This window comes from Neodiprion lecontei, chromosome 2 (assembly GCF_021901455.1).
Source record: "Neodiprion lecontei isolate iyNeoLeco1 chromosome 2, iyNeoLeco1.1, whole genome shotgun sequence".
NCBI lineage: Eukaryota > Metazoa > Arthropoda > Insecta > Hymenoptera > Diprionidae > Neodiprion > Neodiprion lecontei.
The window spans coordinates 4,218,927-4,237,616 of NC_060261.1; the positions used below are offsets into that span (position 1 = coordinate 4,218,927).

Sequence of the window (18,690 nt, forward strand, 5' to 3'; positions counted from 1 at the left end):
AAAAGCAAAGAAGAAAGTGGAGAATAAAAAAAAAGTACTGTCTGAGAAATCAGGGCCTCGAGCTTTTTTCCTTTTCTTTTCCCGCGATAAAAGTTCACCTTGCTCGCTCTCCAGAGTTTGTTAGAACAAAGTTCGAGCAGCTGAAATGGAACTTGTAAATATATAATACCGGCAACTCGTTAGCAGCGAGAATAATAGCCAGGAATAATAACGGAAATAACGTAGCTCCACGAAACGCTTTCCACAAAAGATGCCATGCGAGTTTGTTAAATTAAAAAAAATTTCTTTCTCTTTGAAACCCTTCTTCATATCCTGAATGACGATGAATATACCGACAAAGATGATTTCGTCTCTTTGACGAAAAAACTAAATCGCGTAAAAATGAGGAGCAGAACGGTTATCGATGAACAATGAAAACACAGATTAAAAATCGGTACAAAAATTTTTAATTATTATTATTATTATTATTATTATTATTACTATTATTACTATTATAGTTACTCGTATGGTATGCATACCTGTACAGTATGCTTAGACGTACCGTACTGGTAGCAGTAATAGTACTTACAATTAGTATGATATAAAAGTATAAAAATGCGTACAACAAAACTATCACTACGTCATGTTACACATGTAATATTAATTATTGGGGTTGATTAATGAATGAATTATTATCGGTGGATGTAAAACGCAACTCCGACATGGGCAGGCAGGCAGGCAGGCAGGCAGGCAGACAGGCAGGCAGACAGACAGAGTCAGGCAGACGGGTGTCATGGAAATGGGTAGAGCGTTACCTGGCCGAGGGTCGAGAGGTCAGGGACGGTCGTCGTCGCCGACATCGGGGCCCCGGGGACCGCTTGGGGCCCGGCAGTCCCGTGGCCACCCCCGCGTTCCTGCTCCCGAAGGTGTCCAACCAGGGCGCCGATGTGCTCGAGGAGTTCCTTGTTCTGAACGAGGAGCTGGTGCGTCCGCGTCTGCGAGGAGCGAGCCGATTACTCGAATTCATTACCCGCGATCGATAAATCAACACCTACAATACCGACTGCGCTTTTTATAAGCTCGGATCTTTACCTGGGCTTCCACTCGAGCTGCCGTTTCGGCTGCTAGCTGATCCTGAAGGAGTCGGGCGTGGGAAACCGCCGCTCGTGTTTGCTGGCTCTGTTGCTCCAGACGCTCCCTGAGGAGTTGGATCTCGTGCTTCAAGGCGGTCAGCTCTCCTCCGACAAGCAACCCGCAATCGGATACCATCGTCGCTTGCTGAGGAAGGACACCAGGTTTTCATTTTTAATTCGTGAAGCGGAGTTACCGGGTAACCGAGTTTCGGACAAGTCTTGTTGCGCAAATTATCTACCGATTAATCGGACGAAAATGTGATTACCCAAAATTTTTTATACTCACGAGGTTCATGTTTACATATATTGACTTTAGACCGACTTTTAAAATCGTTCACTTCTGTACAATGTGATCATTTTTTCATTTATCAAGCATTACTGAATATCAAACGATCGTGTAGATCGAAATTCATCGTCACGTTTACGTTACAAACTTGAAACTTAATTGTTACATTGATTGACAAATGTTTTTTAACTTTACGTTGAAATTCCAAAATATTGATTGCTATAAAACTGTGAACGCTTTTCGCATACTCAAATTCGGTGAAAAAATAATGACTTGATCAATTTTCTGCGTTTGTTTCCTAGATTTTTGTATTACTTGACACTGAGCAATAATCCGTTAGCGATTAACACTCGGCGTAAGTGCACAATGAAACATAGTTTTAGTCAACTTGCCGACGGCGATTGTCTGACGGGTGTTGTTGAAGCTGTGACGACGGGTGCATCCTGGGATCTCGACAGGCAAGAGGTTGTAATATCGGGCGCAGAATCCTCGGCGTCTATCGGCGGGGCGAGTAACGAAATTTCTGAAATAACCGGATTAAAATTACCAGCAATACTGAGAGAAATTTCATTATTCAATATATTACATAGTCACCAGAACATTAGAGTGAAATGGTTACAAAAGAAAATGTGGTGCAAGTTACTGTTGAAGGGATCATGCTAGTGTCAAAAGTCGAAAAATAGCTGATTTTCGCAATTTTTTTCTCAATAGTTAAAACACGGTGAACAGTCTAATTTTTTTTTTCTCAAATCAAAGCACTCACGCGGTACAGAAAATAAATTCCTAAAGGTTTATTTCAATTTTTTTACATTTTTTTCTAACGGTTTTCTCGAAACGTGATTTTTCAAAACGATGTAAACACTCAAAGGAAGAGTTTTCAAGCTATCCATCTCAAATTTGGACACAATATCTGTGAAAGCTTTGGTTTTTTTTTTATGAAATCTTCATATTTTTAAACGAAAAACTGTCGAAAAAATCAGCTATTTTCGACCCATTAAATAAAGCTCTGTTACAAGTGCCTGCATCCGATCAAAACCAGAAAATATTTCTCTATATTTTCGGGGAACTTGTTAACTCCGTCTTACGCTTTCACGATGAGCTTGTTATACCAAATTCATACCCCTTTTAGATACGCGAATAGTGGAAGCTTCGTCGTTGTAACAATTACGCCCACTTCGCAGGTATGCAGGGTTTAATTCACGGATAGCCCGGCGTTAAGGCGGTTATTAGTTATCAGACAAGCACCGAAAATTCTCTACCGTCATTAACACGGTTTTGGGACGACTGCATGATTTATGGTAGGTCGCGGATTAAACCCCGGGACAATTATGTTCCCTCGTTTATCTCGATTATCACTGATGTAAAGGTACGCATTGCGAAATTTTGGCGAAAACCATGGGATTAACGTAGTTATATCATGTAATATAGCTAGTCTAAACTTGAGATTGATTAAAAAGACTGGCTATAAATTTCCTCCAACACGAATCATCTCCGTCGTTAACTACACCACATGTACGAAAACAGATCAAAAAGAAAATAAAAGAAAAGAAAACGTTCACTTCGCATTTTCTCTAGATTTTTCAAATCCTTGATACACATACCGGGACAATCTTTTGAAACTTGAAAATCAACCGCGCATGCGCGAATTTTATCGGCTGTTCGTGCAGGCTGGCCAACCCGAGTTTCAGCTGTCAAACTCTTTCCGCCGGAGATGTGGTTGATACGAATTTCCGAGGTTAGAATCTCGAATAATTGAGGCAGTGACTCGGAAAGGTTTGGGAAGCATTTTTTATCGGATCGGAAAGTTGATTCTTCAAAGAACGGTCGGAATTTAATGCTTATGCTCTTTGAAAATTCAAACGTACACATTTTGCGTAGGTTGGCCCGCCTGCGTCGCGGACAAGAATATCGTTGCGGGAAGATTTTGCCGACCAATGAGATTGAATTGTTTGACGCATGCGCGGTTGATTTTCAAGTTTCAAGAGATTGTCCCGGTATATGTATTCTACATAAATGTCAATCTATCAAATTTTCTTCAAAAAGTATATATATACATATACATATATACGCATATATACTATAAGTAAATAACTGATGTAATTTACACGAATTGCGACAACGTTCAACCGGTTTAAATATAAAAATATTCAGGCTACACAAAAAGCCGTTGTCGACAGTCTATAATAGCTCAACGTAAACCCGGCGCGGCAGCCGGTCGCTAAGATCTATTGGATTTTAGCAGCCTCTCCCGTTTGAACTTTAGGATATCACGCGTCTTTTTTACACCGCTTACGCGTCTCTACCGAAGGCTTTGAAATCCCACGGCAATTATGTAATATAATATCATACGTACATGTGTATACAAAATTTGTAATAACAACAACAACAATAACGTATAATACATATTCGCATGCGTATTTACCGACACAAGACGAGATCAATCGTGACGCTGCATATCATAATGCATGCGCCGGTCTATTTTCAACTCGCAGACGAGATGACAGTCCGATTACGTGCCTCGAGATGGACCACGATATATACGATACACACACACACACATATATATATATATACAGGTGTATACATACAGCTATACCGACTCTATTGAATTGCCCCCTATTTCGAAGGGCGGAACTCATTTCCGCGTCCCTCCCTATCTAGGCAGCTGATTGCTTCCGAGTGCCACGCGCGCGTTTATATACACATATATAAATACGTGAAACGATTCCTCTTTTCGCTAGTTTCTTTTAGTGGAAATTGAATCGTTGTTTTTTTTTTTTAGTTTTTTTTTCTTCTTCAAACGTGTAATCCGGGTCCAAATCGATCTGTATCAGATTGAAGGCGTGCGATAGATTTAGAAAAGATATTTTATAAGAACGAGAGAGAGAGCGAGGGAAAAGTTTCATCGCGTCTCTTCGTGTATTTCATTATTATTATCATTATTTTTGTTGTTGTTATTATTATTATTATTATTTTCTTTCAATATTCTACAAGAGCGATTGATTTACTTCTATGTAAACTATGTATACAACTAGTCAACTCTTTGAACTCGATTTCTTCGTGAAATCAGTCTGCACGCGTTTATGCTACACGTTTGATGAAAGAGGAAAAAAAAAAAAAAAAATGACATCCCCGCTGATCGGATGCGAATCCGCGCAGAACGTCAGACTTTTTAGGGAAACCTACCGCATCGCATCCTCTTAAAGCTTATCGGGGTTAACGTGACCTCGATAATCTCTGATCCCTGAGCTTCCGACCCCTTCAAAGTCTGATCGGAAGCCAAGGGAGCAAGGTCGTGTCAGAGTTTAAAGGGACTAAAAGATCCGCTCGGCTTTTCAGCCTCGCGAGTCGTCGGCTCAAATTTAACCAACCCTTAAAGCCTTGCCCCGTTTCCTTCTGCAGTTTTATGCTCGTCACGAAAATTACGAGGGCGCAGGGATTATGGTGTGTGATAAAAATTTCCCGATGATTTACCCACTTGCTAAACGAATCCACGTGCCACGATTCTTGTCGGGACTTTGTTCTGCCCGGTGAAATTATAACAAGGTTTAATTATGTGTCAGTTTAACCCTTTCAGTCACGCAATTGAGGTTTTTTTTTTTTGAGCCCGGAAGAGCGATTATACGTTTCTTGTGTGTTTTGTTTTCGACGCCGAACGCGAGTCTAATGTGAAAAATTTAATAACACTAAAATTAACCCCTAAAATGGGGCGAAAACGGGGTTAATTATCAACGTTGTTTTAGACAGTCTTCCTGAAGGAGATATATATGGATATTTATTTTTAGACGGTACGATTTTAGGCCGAGAATAGGTGCAAAGTCCGATACTATCTATACGCACCCCCATGGGGGGTGAAAACTACCCCCAAGCATTGAATTTTGTAACTCTAATGGCCGTTTTCGAGATCACTGTTTGGCGACCAATGAATTCCAAGCGTTTTTAGTATACATTCCTACACACATTTATTACATTCTATTTCCATATAATTATTTATAAAAAATTGTAAACAATTGCGGATTCACTCAAAGTTTAAATATATATATATATTTTTTTTTTCACCTGAAAATGGAAATAAAAATTCAGGATTTTGCTTGGAATATAAAATGTAAGAAAAAAACAAAGGATGGCACTATGGTGGCTTCTGTGACCGAAAGGGTTAATAATGGTATTTTTATCCGGGAAAGGACGACTTACCTTTGTGAAGCGGCGGAGGAGTCGGCGGCGGTCGATCGCTCGCTGTTTCGTCCTGATCCTGATCGTAATCGTCGTCCTGGTGAAGAGGATCCCTTCCCCTGTCACGATCCTCCGGGGCCGAGTTGAGACTGAGTTTGTGGCAAACCTCGAAAGCCTGACCGACAGTTCTAACCACCCTCATCGCCTGGCTCTGAAGTTTAATTCGGAATTTAAAACGGGAATTTTAACCTGCGTTATTTACTCCGGAAATATAACGAATTCGGAATACTTTAACGGGCCTTTTTTTTCTTTGTTTTTTTCTTATTATCGCGGGTTTTCTTTTCTGCAGGCAAATATTGCAACGGACGGAGAATTTAAAAAAAAAAAAAAACTGAAACGCGACGTCGAATTTTTGTTTCTATTTTTTTTTCTTTCTTTCTTGTTTCCTCTTTCGAATTACAAATCTACTATATTTTCGTCTACGATGATTTATAAAGAATTGTAATTATTCAACATTCTGGAATAACTTTTTAACATCGCGATCGGATAAACATAGGTATTATAAATGAATCGCTTATTCTTAGCTTTATTTATACTTGTTAGTTCGTTGGGCAGAATGTCGAATGTTTGTCTCGATTAAAAATAAACTCAAATTTGCCAACTCGTGTTTGTAGGGATGAAAAGAAAGTGAGAAGGAGAGAGAGAGAGAGAGAGAGAGAGAGAGAGAGAGAGAGAGAGAGAGAGAGAGAAAGAAAGAAGAAGAAGAAGAAGAAGAAAAAGAAAAACACACAACGACTAACGCGTTTAAGCCTGATCGTGTATAATACACGGGTTTAATATATACACGCAATGATGTACACACGCGGTTTATGCAAGTGCTCCTAAAAATAAATTCGACAATCGCTGTATCGTTAAAAGTATAAGAACGGAAAGTATTTTCAGGGAAAAAAAAAAAAAAAAAAAAAAAACGTCGACGGAGAAGAAAGACAGATGCAGAGCTGTCGAGAAAAGAAGAAAATGCTACGGAGTGACGTAAATTATTATTCTTCTTCCGAAAGAGAGAGAAAAAAAAAAGAAAGAAAACTGCACTTTAAACGACTCGAATTTTCCGCAAGGCGAGATCGACGAGATAACGCAAATTTATTACCGTAACGTGAAAATGATAAAAATGATAATCGTCGATCGGCGATCGATCATGTCGCCCGGGTAAATAATTCACCTCGAGCTCTTCGACGTCGTCGTTTTCCTCCTCGAACGGTTGTTCGTCAACGCTGAACTGCCGTACGGATTTCGGTCTGAATCCGTGCTTTCTCAGTTTCATACAATATCCAAATATCTCTGGCTCCTTGAAGGATAATTTCTTCCGCGGTCTAACCGTCTCGTATCCAGGACTTCCGGGGCTCGGACTGCCACCGGAACTCGCGCTTCCCGGCGAGGGTAAATCCCCAGCACCCGAGGCCGTGCTCGCCTTATTACCGTATCCCTTCAGCATCGTTTTTAACCGCTTTATTATCCCACCCCCGAAATTCGAAGCGTCGATTATAAAAGCGCGAAAATTATCGTCCGGTAAACAAATTTCCTATCCCAATTTTTCCACCTTCTATTGTACAGAATGATGTTTAATTTGAAACTACGACTCTTCCTCACGCATGTTGTACGATTCAAATTCGGCACTTTAATTATACGCACGTTTTAACCACCTGTCATTATTCGCCACGTACAGAACGTATCGTTGCATAATGTACATGATTGTTTATTATACGTAGAATCGAGATAGGTACGAACTCTCGGAGTGTCTCTTTCACTGTACAACCGGAAAACACTCGTATACGGTATAATAGTAACAACAATATTAACAATAATGATAATTATGTCGAAGATAAGAGGTGGCGGTGGTGTTTTTAGCGTTGGTACAGGTTGTATATACTGGCGGATGTTGTTTTGACAAGAAGCGCGATACTCCTGGCGAGTTAAGAATCCGATCAAAATCACGCATCATCATCATCATCATCATCATCATCATCATCATCATCGTCATCATCGTCGTCGTCGTCGATCAATCAATCGACACATCTTATACCTACATTACACACGCCGCAGAATTTTTTCTAGCATATAACGTACATGTAGTATCTAAGCGATACCCACTGCATTATTAACAGAAAACCGCATGCGTGTAAATTAAACTTTCACCTTTTTCGGGCAAATAAACAAATTGTAACTCATCGTCACCGGTTGTAAATTATTATCGGTGCAATTGTACAACGATATGAAGGAAAAAAAAAAAAAGAAAAAAACATTATTCGTGCATGTGACAGAAGAAAATTTTCGGGTACGAAAAAGAAAAAAATTTTGACAAAAACGAACCGCACTTGCGAAATTTTTTTCAAAATTCACGATCCGTCTCTGTCAGAACACTAAAGTGAACGTGGGTGGGAAACCTTTGTTAAAATATAGGTACAATTATTATCCTCCGTGTTTGACGACGAGACACTGTACAGATTACTTTTACTGCGAAATTTTCAAAATTGCAAAATTGCGAATTCGGGGATCTTTAGCGGAGCCCGCGTTGCTCGGCGGACGGATCGGCGAATCGCAACTGAGTCCGAGCCGCGACTCGACAGCTCGCCTCTGTTCTCCTTCTTATATGAATATCTGGCTGATCTCCTTAGGAGCTGCCATGCAGCAGAGCCGCAGAACGTATATCGTTTCGACAAATTTTCCAACGATACTCCCCGCGCCTCCCCTTCTTCTTCTTCTTCTTCTTCTTCTCGGATCGTCGAAAAACTAAACCGCCCGTTTCTCTCTCTCTCTTTCTCTTTTTCTCTCTCTCCCGCATCCATTCCGCCAGACTATACGATCTATTTTAATAACTATACTCGGCCCTCCGCCACCGCAGTAACCAAGCCTCTTGTTTCGTAGTTCGTCAGAATTTATTTACACTGAAACTGGGATCAGCCTCTCGTTTCTGGCCGATATAATATCTGCCTGCGAACATCATTTTTTTATTTTTTTTTATTTTGCGGAAGCCGTGATCGTCGTTCTAATGGACCACGGAGAGGTCTATAACAGCGAGTGATGGGATTCATTCCCGACTTTATTGCACGTCGTGTGTATAATACATTGTACGAATCGTCCGGATAATCAATATTTTTATTTTTTTTATATATATATATATATATTACACAATCCTCTTCCGGATCTGTGATATGTATGTATATATATGTATCAGACTAACTTGAGTATAATAAACTTTATGATTATTTTTTCTTCCGCGATATTCTTGCCTTACAACTTTGGATGCGGAAATTTTTCTCAAACATATTGTTTATACTTTATACGCGTAACAGAAAAATTTCACGCAGTCGGAAGTCAGAATGATTCGCGAAACGAACGATGAAAAATATGTATACACAAATTTGGTTCACTCTAGGGTGTTTAAGTTATACGAATCGACATTTGTCCGTAATATCAATATTTTCTTGTATTACCAAGCACCCGTTCGGATGTATGATTTAACCCTTTGCGTCATGTTGGCAAGTATTCTCACGACGTATTTTATATCCTATTTTTGTAGATTTAAAGAACTTTGAAAACATGTTTCTTTGAAAATTAAAGGAACGATTCATTTTCGATAAAGTTAGTGTTATTCTTCTACAGGTATACATGTTTTACATAAATTGTAAGCTTTTGGGATCACTGATTACGAACCTGAAATCCGGTTTTCAAAACTCAAGATGGCAGATCCAATATGGCGGACGAAAATTTCTAACTCGATCGAACCCGGGGAAAAAATTCTGTCCAGGAGTTTTTGGGGTCGCTGATTACGAATTTGAAATCAGATTTTGAAAATTCAGTACGGCGAATCCAATCAGCGAGACCGAAAATCCCTGCATAGAGCTTATTGACCATATTCGATGAAATTTGAAATTTTCGTCCGCCATATTGGATCCGCCATTTTGAATTTTTGAAATCTGATTTCGGATTCGTAATCAACGACCTCAAAACTCATACGATACTACCTTGTTATAAAAATGGACTCAGCGCGATAATGTTTAACTCAAACGGTCAAGATATTACAAAGTTGTTGGATAAAACATAAAGCGATTTGCAAAAAATTTTGCCAAGTCGATATAACATTGTTATTAACTGCCGATATATTTATCGATTTGCGTGAGTAAATATTTACTCATCTTATAGACTTGGCACGTGTTTATATAACTGTTGATATATACCGATAATATAATCTATTACAGCCCATAGAGTATAAATTCAAGCCTATAAAACATGTACAAATTACGTACCCACTTCGTTTTCACATTCATGCTGGAGAAATTACACCCACGCGATGTTAATGTTGTTACAATATACCAGATTATGCATCGTGTTACATACACGGGAAATGTTTTGTTCAAACTCCGTTTCGCAGCTACAGTCGTTTGATTTACGGCGTGGAAAAGGAGTGAGAAAAAAAAAAAATAAATAAAAAAAAATAGTCGTCAGTAAAATAAAAATTTTACTTTTATATTATTTACACGTTTAATACAAACTTTTTTTTCAACGATACCTGTTTCACTAAATTTTTCTAGTCGCTGTAAAAAATGAAATTTTTCCCAGCGCAGGTATATTTGTACAAACGGTAAAATAATACCTCAAAGTTCGTCCGACGCTGCGGAACGTGACGAGGGGAGCGTTTTACTTGTATTTTTTCACTTTATTTTGGCAAGGTTGCATTTTCTGCTGCAGCTGCACGTGTTAAACTACGTCACTAATCCGGCGCGTAAATAGGCGCTGCAACGCACCGAGACTCGTCGTTTCAAAGTAATATACACCTATATGCGTACAGATAGATGTATACTTCGTGCGTGTATCCACGCTAATCTCACGAGTATGACGGAAATACACGTCGTTATTTATAACCGTTGTATATCATAGAAATATGTCGCGTTATACGTTAGTTTTGCGAATTTATTCGCACGATAGAAAGCCGAAGTTCGTCTCAAGTCGTTGTACTTTCCAATAAATGCGTACAATTACGTATTATTATACTTTGCGAATCGCTCGTGCGTAATTTAACGATGTATTAATTAATTGACACGCAATTACTCCGTCTTGCGTCGCTCAAGTTTTTAAATATCAAATAATTTTACGATCAGCGACGCGCAGGCGAAAATATTCACCGCGGCGTGTCCGGGTAAAAGAATAACGTAGCTGGTTGCTGTTTTTTGTTTTTTTTTTTTATTTATTTTTTTTAAGTTTCTTTACGTACGTCCGGGTAACGTCGTATATAAATTGAAATTCGTCTGCTGCGGATCAGATGCGGAAAAATTCGCTTAACCGTAACGCGGGGAATATTAAAGGATGCGAAATCATTTTTCTTGTCCGGATAACGTCGTTTGAAGTCGTTGAAAATTTTTGCAAAACTGCAGATGATCGCCGATCGATCGATCGTTCACTTTTTCGTAATTCACTGTTTCTCGCGATTTTGTGATAATATAATATTGCATACGTACGAACGGAAGAATATATTTCGCTCACCTTTTTGCTCGACTTGAAGACGTTGCATTTGAAAGAGTTGCTGTTTCCATCCCGGGCAATGTAGCTGAATATTTTCAAATCGTGACTATCGTGAGATACGTAAAATATCCTGAAAAAAAAAATTTAAACGATTTGCACGATTGAAAGGAAAGCGAGGATTAGTGGAGGTGAAAAATTATTTGGTAGAAACTGGAGCAAGGATCCGAGATATTCTTCAACTCACCTGTAAATCGGATGATTCATGAGGAAAATTTTGTTCTCGTCCATCCATTGCTGTTTCTTCTGCGAAAATTGACAGATTCGATAAATTATCAAACGCACCGCAGACGCTGTTTCGTAAATTCATTTCTTAGGTCGATTTCGTTATTATTTATCACTGTCGCCCGAATGTCACGACGATTTTTACAATAAAATTAACCGCAATTAAAACGAACCTTCTTCTTTCTGAGGGTAACTTTCAGACCGTCGACGGAGACCTCAAGTGTCACTTTTTTCTTCTTGATTCCTTTAGCTTTGAACTCGTACTGCGTTAGAACCAAGAAACATTGGTTTGTAATAGAATAATACATTACGTAACAAGGGAATAATCGACTTTATTCCCGACTCGACAATGGCCACATTGTTGACTTGAAGTCTTATGGGATGTATATTCTCGACCAAAAGTGAGTCTCGGTGAGAATATTGAACGATTCGCGATGAGATATAAATCTGAAATAAATCAGTCATAACCAAGTTGATAAAATAATTTGTTTCGAATAATTATAATGCCACAAGATTGTTAATAAATTGCTGAAACAAAGGATTCTTCAACAAATCTCTAGTGAAATTTGTTTTTCAGATTTTTATTTCATCGCGAAGTGTTCAATACTCTCACCGAGACACACTTTTGATTGGGAATATCCGTCCGATACGACCTTAAAAGTGCCTTCCTTTTACGTGTAACTATGATCTATCAGTCTGAAAGCTGTAATATCATTGAAAGTTTATAACAAAGCACAGAGAAATGTGATTCAAAATGAAAAAGAAATAGAGAGAAACGTTCAAACTGAAAAATTAATTTGCGGGAAATATGAGGTCATATTTCCCTCATAAATGCGGGAGAAAAGTGTTGGTTTTTTTTTTCTCCCCCATAGACGAGGGAATAAAGTAAAAAGGGAATAATATGCTACTTTCGTCCCACTTTTCAGGGGTAAAAAAAAGAAAGAAAAGAAAAAAATAATAATGAATTACGATCGAGTCGTGAATAAAATTCTTTAGGACAAGAATGACAGCGATAAGTTTAAATTGCCTGAAGAAAATGAGGAAAAGCTAAGAGATAATCGTCTCCGTACAAAGGTGGAATATTACAGCCGACTGCAGGTACCTGCCAAGGTATTATTCGAAGTTTAATTACCTCGGTATTGAGTTTGTTAATTGGAAAAGAAAAATCGAGCGGCTTACCCGGATCCTGCGCATCGCCGCCACGATCTCCACTCTGCTCGTTGGCCTCGGTACTTCGAGGGACCCGATGAACTGTAACGTGAGAAACGAAGCGCAGATCGTTGATCAAAAAACTGTTTTTTTTATAATTTTACAGCTAGGATATATTCGCAGATAATCGTTTATATCGCGAATCGGACCAACGAGGTTGCGCGTTATTAAACGCTGTAATAATTTCCGCGTGTCAGTTATTCCGTTATTCGTGCAAGAAATATTTATCACAATAAACAAGAAGGGAGACGACAAGAATAAGTCTTTGTAATTATTGTTCCGAGAATAATTTAAATAATATTAAAACCTGCCCTGGATCGTGGAATAAAACTCGCGAAAAGTAAACTCGAAAGATTTACCTCGCGGTGTAACTTTTATTTCTGTTTTTTTTTTTCCTTCCTTCTTTCTCTCCGCGAAATATTTCGCGAACAATTTACAACGCATTAGACACTAATTTTACACCCGGCACAGAATTCAAGTTTACGAACTTTTGTCTCGATCCGCGTTTAGATAATATATACATATATAATAATAATGCTTGCATGCGACATAATAGCGATACTCTTGTCCCAGATTTGCAGGTGCACGTAGTTTTCTGGGTGTGTATACATATATACGCGTGTATGATACATGTATAATGTAATCCACCGTTCCGTAGCCGATGGAAATAGGCGAGTCGCTAGTTTAACCGCGAACTATGAAACAAGTGACGCGATGCCTCCTACACAGTTTGCAAAATTCATATTTAGTGCCCTGGTCAATGTGTAAGGAAGACCCGATGATCCGTCCAACGATGTACGTGACGATAAATAAATCCGTGAGAATGAAGGAAAAAAAAAAAAAAAAACAATCTCTCGAATCGGTTTTCAGGCAGGTTTTTTGAATCGCCTTTGTGCGCGTTGAATTCGCACGGGAATTGATGATTGTATTTATCGCTGATTACTTGCTGCATGCACTGGCAATGAGAGAAATTTTTTTTTTAACGATACCTGTTTCACTCAATTTTTCTAGTCGCTGTAAGAAATGAAATTTTTCTCAATGTAAACGAATATACGACGAAGGAGGGAACGGATTTTCAATACCGCGTGGGTATAATAATTTATCGCTCCGTTTCACGGAAGACGAGGAGGAGAGAATTAAAAGTTTATTTCCGAGCCGCGATCTCATCCGTCGCATCGTCGTTTCATTCACGTGTATCGTACACGCGTACACGTATTGTATAAAGGTGTGGGAAATGATCGAAAAGTGTCGGTGTTACGAGTCGATCAATGATCGGTCGTACAATTTCACGAATTCGATTACTTATTCCCGATTAATCGAGTATAATCGATTATTTTACCTCGCGATCGGTTTTTGGTTTTTTACTCCCGTTAACAACGCGATACAATATCAATTTTATGCGATTAGAGTGTCGATTATTATCATTGTCTCACTTAATAATTACACCTATTTGATACAACAAGTGAAAGATAAACGAATGTTTTCACCTGAAATTGAAAAACATTTTGAAAGAAAGTACAAAGTATCAAAAAACTTTTCCGTTATCAAGACTACGTAATGAAATTTACGAAATTTTGGTTTCAAATGCACGGTTAAAATAAAAAAAAAAAAAATATACGAAATAATCGAATAAGCGATTAATTTTTACCGATTCAATCGAGTCGTGTTCGATTATTTTTAGCTTTTTGCCATCGCTGGAATACGCTCTTCAATTCGATTTATACATATGTACCTATAAACGAAAAAGTTTATTTAACTCAATACCGTTTTAATTGGCACGGCTATTTATTAACGCCCTAATTTTATACAGAAGTTGTTTTATAAATATTCATTCTTCGCAGCCCTCGCGTACTTATTGAATTTGCCAAATTACAATCGCGTTTCTTCTCTCCCTTTTCATTTTTTCTGTCAAAAAATTGAATTACATGATCAGCCTATTCGTATATGTAAATATATGAAAATTTCGTCAATCAACAAATTTACATACACTCAATTTTACATATTCACTACTAATTAAACGGTATTATTATCATTATACATATAATATCGTATCTATAAGTATAATACCTGTATAGTACATAAATCTAGCATAAAAATTTTAAAAAAGCAATCTATCGCCAAAAATAATTTCTCCATTGAATTTTGTGCTTTGCGTGACACGGCGTATAATACAAGGTAGAATAATTTCGTCCAGCTTGTAACTCGCCGAGAGAAAGAGAAAGAGAGAGAGAGAAATAATAATAAATAAACAAAGAGCCATTATATTTCCAACCGTACAATACCCGCGCATATAAATATGTATATAATGCCGTGCGGTAGTAATTGTTCTGTAAATATCGCGGCGAGGATGAGAAGGGAAATAAATAAATAAATAAATAAAAAAAAAAATTGATCGTTTCCTTGGAAAAAATGTAGTCGCTCTCCGCACGCTTGCGGGACGTGTTACAAGCGGACGGATGATCTCTGCTTTCGAGAGGGTTACTGCACTTTGATGCGATCGTAAAACCCGTCTATATGCTAAAAAGCGCGAGTCAAATAAAACGCGAATAAACGCCCACGCTGTCCCGAGGGTGAGGATACACGGTACAATGAATTTCTCTAATGCATAACAGGTATATTGCAACTTGCTGCACGACACGAGTAATCGCAATAATCAAACTTCAAGTGGTCCAAAAAAATCGCACTGAGAAAAATTTCATTTGTTACAGCAACTGGAAGAATTCGGTGAAACAGGCATGGTTAAAAAAACCGTTTGAATGTTGTTGGAATTACGAAAAATGAGGTACGCGTAATTTTGCGCTATCGTTTTTTGCTAAGGGAACGAAAAAAAAAAAAAAAATCAAATTCGAAAAATTATAAGAGACCGTTTTTTTTTGCACAGCATTGAATTCCCTGCAAAATAATATGTATCGGACATTTGTGTACGTTGCCTCGTTACTGAGTTACAAAATTCAGATAAAACTAAAATTATTTTCGCGTGTTTGTTTATTAATTTAATGGAAAATAGAAGATTGCGTTCCGGAATCACTGAATACTAACGTCAAGAGCTTATAACAGGCGCGTCTTATTTCCTATTCTTACGAGTATTAAACGTGTGACTTTGATAGACAAGGAAAAAAAAAAAAACAACGAACAATTGATTTTTTTGGACCGCCCTAATACATATATTTTAACTGTTTATTGCGATTGTTACACGTGTATGAATTTATTACATGCAATGACGCGGGAAAGACAAAGCCTGAAAACTTTCTCTTACCAATTTCCCTCTTTTTTCCACCCCAGAATGAGAGCTACTGAAATAAACACGTGCAGTGTGACGTCACAGCGTCGCTGCCTCTACGGTATCCAAAAATATCTTTTCCTCTTCTTCTTGTTCGTCTACTTCTTCTTATTCGTCGCGTGGTTTCTCACCGATCCGCGTATGGCAAAGTCTCTTTATAAAATTAAAAAGAAAAACTCAACATCCAAGCTCAACTACGCGCCTATGAACAGCAGTTTCGATTTTCACCGAAGAAGGAGAAGGAGGAGAAGAAGAAGAAGAAGAAGAAGAAGAAGAAGAAGAATTAGAACAAAAAGAAGACGTACCAAAGATCGGGAAAAAATCGCAATTGTGATTTAGAAATTTATATAATTCATTTGGAGAAAAAAAAAAAAAACCGCAGCTTGCGTCGAGAGGTGTGAATAACGTCGCTTCGTCAACGGGCTAGTAGGTATATACCTATCATCTCGAAACCGTTGCCGCGTAGAAAGAAGAAAAGAGCTGAAAACAAGACGAGACGAGAGAAACAAATGAGATGGAAAAAAGGAAGCGTAAAGAACAACTGCCTATCTCTTCCGGTCTTTCTCTCCTTCCTAAATCAATATACCGCACAACGAACTAACGTCCAACTAACGCGCACACACACACGCACAAAAGTATAATCTATACACGCGACGAGTACGTGCAACGATTGTTTAGTCTTCGTCGACAGACTTCGAGTTTCTTGCGTATAACATGTTAGACGCAAGTCTGTCGGTAGGTCGAAAGATGCACGAAATTCTTTAGACGTCGTAGAATTTCTCTCGCGGCTTAAGACGAAACGTATTTCTCGCTACAGACGTAATAATAAGGATGCTGCAGCATCTCGTTCGACAATTCTTTCGGTTAGAAGATTGTTAACGACTTTTACGCGTAAATATACGTCCATCTGTGTCTTATACAATTCGTAGCATATAGTTAGATACTAGCGCTGTGCGATCAATCGATTTTCAATAAATTGAACGATTGATCGACGGTTTCGATTAATCGAACTTGTCTAGTATAACAATTCCGCGGGTCAATCGTTGCGTGAATCGAAACCGTTGGTCGATCGATTAATTCGAAAAACGATTAATCGAACAGCAATGCTTTATACGGATACACGTATAGATGAAAATCAGAAATTGTTCGTTCCGTGAAACTTTCTTATTTCAGAAAATTCGATGAACCGAATACATTACTTACGTACACACCGATATCTTTTGAATTTTTTTCTTCTTTCACTACCTCGCACGGTGTTGCAACCGGTTTCAGTCGGTAAGCTCTTTATTTGAAATTGAAAAATCGACTAACGGTCAATCATTTACACCAGGTAACGTATTTCGCACAAAGTTGAGCGAGCTGCGCCGCGGTTTAAAAAGCGTCTTACCGATCTTGAGCGAACGTCATGTACGATACGAATACTTTCCGGTGAACCGCGAATTGAATGAATAAGGGGAGCTGCTGGATGACTTTATTCGGAAGAAAAGAACCGGTCCCTTTGAATCCGTCGCTGCGGGGCTCTGATATTATTATTAATATTATTATTATTATTATCATTATCATCCACGTGATTATTCTTGTTGCCCGCAAGATTATTCCTCTTATATAGATATATATATATACATTATCCCTGTATCATTTACCTTTGCGTGAAAGACGATACCGCGGTGAAAAGCCTCTTCGCTGTGAAGCGGGATTCTCGTGTCGTAATCGTCATTGTGAACGAGGTTATACTGCTTCTTCGAGGGCATCCTTGGCCCCGCTGATGCATCCGATTTTCAACGCTTAACTCCGCTGAAATATATAGAGCACATACAAAGATATATATATATATATATACATATGTATGCTGTATACGGTATTACAAGCAAAGGGGTTTCAGAATAAATCCGCATGCATGCATTCGCCGACACGTGCGCTCTGACAATAAACAAAGAGGGTATAATAATAGATATATATATATGTATATATATATGCATATAAGAGTACGTAAATGTACGTACGTTGAACGCACGTGGCTGAGAACTCGACTGGAAGCTTATGGGAGCCGATTAGATTAGGATGTAAAGGATGGAAAGGATGTAGACGTGGTATAATTCGTGCACAAGGTATAAGAGAGATGTTTCGTGAAGGTAAAATACATATCGGAGTTTGAGGAGAAAGAAATACGTGATCGTAGAAAAATTTTACGCCGAGGCGATATTATTACGTCGGTTAACCGTGCTTTTGAAGATCGCACGTCAATATTTCATATCAAATTGTTTCGAAACCTGAAGCGAGATTACGAAGCGAAAAGAAAAGAACGTGAAATTTCTGTACATGTAATTATACATCGTGGTACGTATTTTTATCGCGTTTTGATGCGATATCTTAATTGTACACTACTGATTGACTGATTTAACGATGATGATTTTATTGCGTCATTTCCCACGAATCGATGTATGTACAATGTACATAACGTCGATTCCTGTAACGGTTTTCACATCTCGTAAAATATAAATCGTAGTTTTTCTGTAATGGTCAGTGCAGCCGAGTTTCTCAAGGTTTCTCATTTTCGCGCACAGGTAATACGTACATCGGACATATAACGTAGGTATAACAACAAGGAACAACGAGGCACGATACGTTCTTTATTCGTTCGTTCGCCAACAGCTGCAGGGATAATTGCTCGACCGATGCAGACTTACGTTAATTATCATCAATGATTAATTGGACCACGATTCGAAAAAAAAATAAACCAATATATTATATGTATAAATCCGTAAGGTGTCCACATAAAAGTAAACAAAAAATAAAAAAATGATGGGTAGCGATCTCTAAACATTTTCCTA

General features: G+C 38.3%; 2 protein-coding genes across 6 annotated transcripts in view; one reads left to right on the top strand and one right to left on the bottom strand.

Annotated features, from left to right (window-relative positions):
- The window catches only part of LOC107222735 (carboxyl-terminal PDZ ligand of neuronal nitric oxide synthase protein), a 30,413-nt gene that overhangs the window by 3,691 nt on the left and 8,032 nt on the right, over positions 1-18,690 (bottom strand). For 2 of the 5 annotated variants that reach the window (XM_015662226.2, XM_046732017.1), the window contains exons 2-10: positions 17,503-17,653; positions 12,550-12,621; positions 11,544-11,633; positions 11,333-11,391; positions 11,110-11,218; positions 5,593-5,782; positions 1,791-1,921; positions 1,072-1,257; positions 795-974 (exon numbers count right to left, since the gene is read on the bottom strand). In XM_015662226.2, the coding sequence (XP_015517712.2) occupies positions 795-974; positions 1,072-1,257; positions 1,791-1,921; positions 5,593-5,782; positions 11,110-11,218; positions 11,333-11,391; positions 11,544-11,633; positions 12,550-12,621; positions 17,503-17,610 (1,125 nt within the window). In that variant the 5' untranslated portion in view covers positions 17,611-17,653. Of the gene's footprint in view, positions 1-794; positions 975-1,071; positions 1,258-1,790; positions 1,922-5,592; positions 5,783-6,790; positions 8,198-11,109; positions 11,219-11,332; positions 11,392-11,543; positions 11,634-12,549; positions 12,622-17,502; positions 17,654-18,690 lie in introns of those variants that run through there. The other 3 variants (XM_046732018.1, XM_046732019.1, XM_046732020.1) reach the window with 3 other exon arrangements.
- LOC107222729 (diphosphomevalonate decarboxylase) overlaps positions 1-18,690 on the top strand; it is a 33,294-nt gene that overhangs the window by 999 nt on the left and 13,605 nt on the right. The window lies entirely within an intron of this gene.